This window comes from Chiroxiphia lanceolata, chromosome 12 (genome assembly GCF_009829145.1).
Source record: "Chiroxiphia lanceolata isolate bChiLan1 chromosome 12, bChiLan1.pri, whole genome shotgun sequence".
Classification (NCBI taxonomy): domain Eukaryota; kingdom Metazoa; phylum Chordata; class Aves; order Passeriformes; family Pipridae; genus Chiroxiphia; species Chiroxiphia lanceolata.
In genome coordinates this window covers 20,926,267-20,929,021 of record NC_045648.1, presented here as the reverse complement: position 1 = coordinate 20,929,021, position 2,755 = coordinate 20,926,267, and the positions used below count along the sequence as shown (strand labels likewise).

At 37.2% G+C, this 2,755-nt stretch overlaps 1 protein-coding gene across 5 annotated transcripts in view; it reads right to left on the bottom strand.

Annotated features, from left to right (window-relative positions):
• The window catches only part of MTMR10 (myotubularin related protein 10), a 36,936-nt gene that overhangs the window by 7,053 nt on the left and 27,128 nt on the right, over positions 1–2,755 (bottom strand). For all 5 annotated transcript variants that reach the window (XM_032699744.1, XM_032699743.1, XM_032699747.1 and 2 more), the window contains 6 exons: positions 2,648–2,735; positions 2,399–2,487; positions 1,306–1,436; positions 1,111–1,180; positions 843–913; positions 209–378 (listed from right to left, as the gene is read on the bottom strand). In XM_032699744.1, coding sequence (XP_032555635.1) covers positions 209–378; positions 843–913; positions 1,111–1,180; positions 1,306–1,436; positions 2,399–2,487; positions 2,648–2,735 — 619 coding nt within the window. The remainder of the gene's footprint in view (positions 1–208; positions 379–842; positions 914–1,110; positions 1,181–1,305; positions 1,437–2,398; positions 2,488–2,647; positions 2,736–2,755) is intronic.

The window sequence follows — 2,755 nt, the reverse complement described above, 5'->3', positions numbered from 1 at the left end:
ATTGCACCTGGTGTTTCATTGATTCTCACATGGCTACAGGGGATAAAGAAAAGGTATCTCTACCCCGGACGAAGACTTATTTTCTCTGACATTATTTTAATGAGATTTCAAAGTATTAAAACGTATTTTTACTTTTAGATTTCTGTACAAATAAATGTCCAGTATCTACCAGATACTGTTATCACATGCAAATACAACTCATTTTTACCTCTTTGTCAGATCTCTTTAAGTGGTTGCATCTATCTAAAAACTGATACCCTGCCATGACCCATTCCTTCTGTATTAAGCTTTGAAATCCAACAATTGTTCGAAAATAGGGATCCAGCATGACTTGGATGAGAGAAGCAGCAAGACAGCTCAGGTCCCGTCCCTCTTCCTCTGTGAATAACATACAGAATGAATACAACACATAAGGTATATATGCACATGTACAGAATTGGATCTCTAAGAGAAAAAAGAGGCACCTAGGTCTAGTGTTTTTATTCTAATTTCTTTTAAAAGATTCTTTTTGTTGCTGTAATTGTTCTCCTAGTTAAAAAAAAACCCAGAAGAAAAACACACCTCTTTTTTCTTAAACTGAGACTCATAGTATAGAAAGGGTTCCTGCAGTACTCAGCACAACAGTGCATTCATCAGGAACAAAATATTCCTTTGATGCTAAGGACTATACTACAGTTCAGACACATAACAAAATTATTTTCCTTTCTAGTTCCCCAAATTACTAACATATTTAGGAAGTGATGGGGTTTATGTTTAAAGATTACAGTTGATTTTATCCAAATCTGTTTATCTCCATTATCACAGTAATGCTCAGAATTACAGGATGCTCTGTGTTGCATTACCTTGCAGAACTACAGAGACGTGCTTGCACTCCATCATATAGACAAGCTCTGCAGAATGCCTAAGAAATGATCTAGACAGGAAAGGAAAATGATTTAACAGTTAATATAACAGGTTCACATTCGACAAGAAAAAATATTTGGGATATCTATATATCTCTCTGTATAACTCATATATTAAAAGAGAGAATCTTCCAAATGATGGATTGCTTATTTACACTGCTGAAAACTTTCCATAGCTCATTAAAACCATCTCATTAGTGGTACAAACCTAATGTACTCTAACCAGCGAGTATTCTCCAGTGAGGACAGCCACTTCTCCTCAGTTTCTTCAAAAGGCTCTGCAACAGGGAAAGTAATGACATTGCAGAACAACTTCAAATAACTATCCCTGTTAGCCAGATCTATTAAAATTCACTGCATTTCAAGAAAATAACCACCGTGAGAGAAGGCCAGACCAGCCTACCATTGACACAGAGCTGTTTGAGTTTGATGTGTGCAGCCTGGATTTCCTGGATGTTGGGGAGACACTTGTCCAGGTCAGACTTGTAAACATCACTTCTCAGGGGATGGCTCCGAGTTATTGCATTGCAAATCCTATGTCAGGAAAAGAATCAGCAGGTTTGTTATTGCAGAGGAAAGAAACAGTCTTTCAAGAAATGTGCCACAGTCTTTAACTGCAAACTAGAACCACGTAAAACATGCACCTTATTCTCAGAAAAAAAAAGTGTCCTAGTTTATATGCGGGAGATATATTGCTCCTGCCATAAACCTAATGACCCAGAGATTTTTGGTATCTGCTAGTTACAAAACAAAGAAATGGAAATGCTGGAACATGAAAACAATGCATTTGGGAAATGAAAATCTGAGGCTGACTGACAGTTAAATAGTGCTATTCAATTTTTTATTTTCCATCATTTGTAATAAGACTTATCTATGCTAAATAAACAGAACATATATAAAGCTTGTGAAGTCAGGAAATCTGACAAGGTTTCAAATAAAACTCAGAGCTCCAGTTCGCACAATGCAGGTGTTTGCACTACTACAGAAAGTCACTCTACAAATTAAACCAAAGAACAAAAAATAACAAGTTAGTAAAGTACTTATGCAAGGCTCTAAATGCCTTCAATCTTTCATCAAGGACAGCAAATGACAAATGTTTCACAGAAATACCAAGTGCATTGTGGCACTAAATCTACAGAACTGTATTTCCCAGTGTTCCCACTGTCTTGCCGAGGCAGGTAAGAAAATCTCCACCAGTGTAGGCTGTGTTACAGTAAATCTGATCCTTTATCAGTAAATTCTGCCACCTAATGATGAGCCGCCTAAAAAATAAACATACCCTAAAATCTGAGAAGTTATTCAGTATTGGAAACTGAGGTGGACCTTGAACAGAAATTGTGCCAGAACTATATCCAGAGAACAGTCTCTCAGAAGTCCCCACACTACAACACTATGAAGCAAATATCCTCTCCATGACCCATCCCTGCTCTATGTTACAGTCACCACTTGTGTTATCCTGACCCTCTGATTAGGGAATAACTCAACTAATCACTTACCTTTGATCAATCCTTCGTTGCTGCAATACATCTTTAATGTTGGCCATTCTTACAAGGGCACTCCCGTTAGGGTGATTCCAGGACCATAACTGATATGGGGAAAGAAACACAAAAGAAACAACAGGTTAGTGTTATTCTGTAGAAATATCTTATTAATGCTACACAGAACTCTGTTCATTGGCAAACACAACTTTAAGATTAATATTGTACAATGATCAAGAACAGCAACAGAATAAAGACAACACTTACCGGCATTCGCCTCCCAATGAAAGAGTAGGAGTATAGCTTAAGGTCTTGATCTGCTAAGGAAGATGGAACCACAAAATATTCTGGAAGGCTTGGGGAAAAAAATACAAT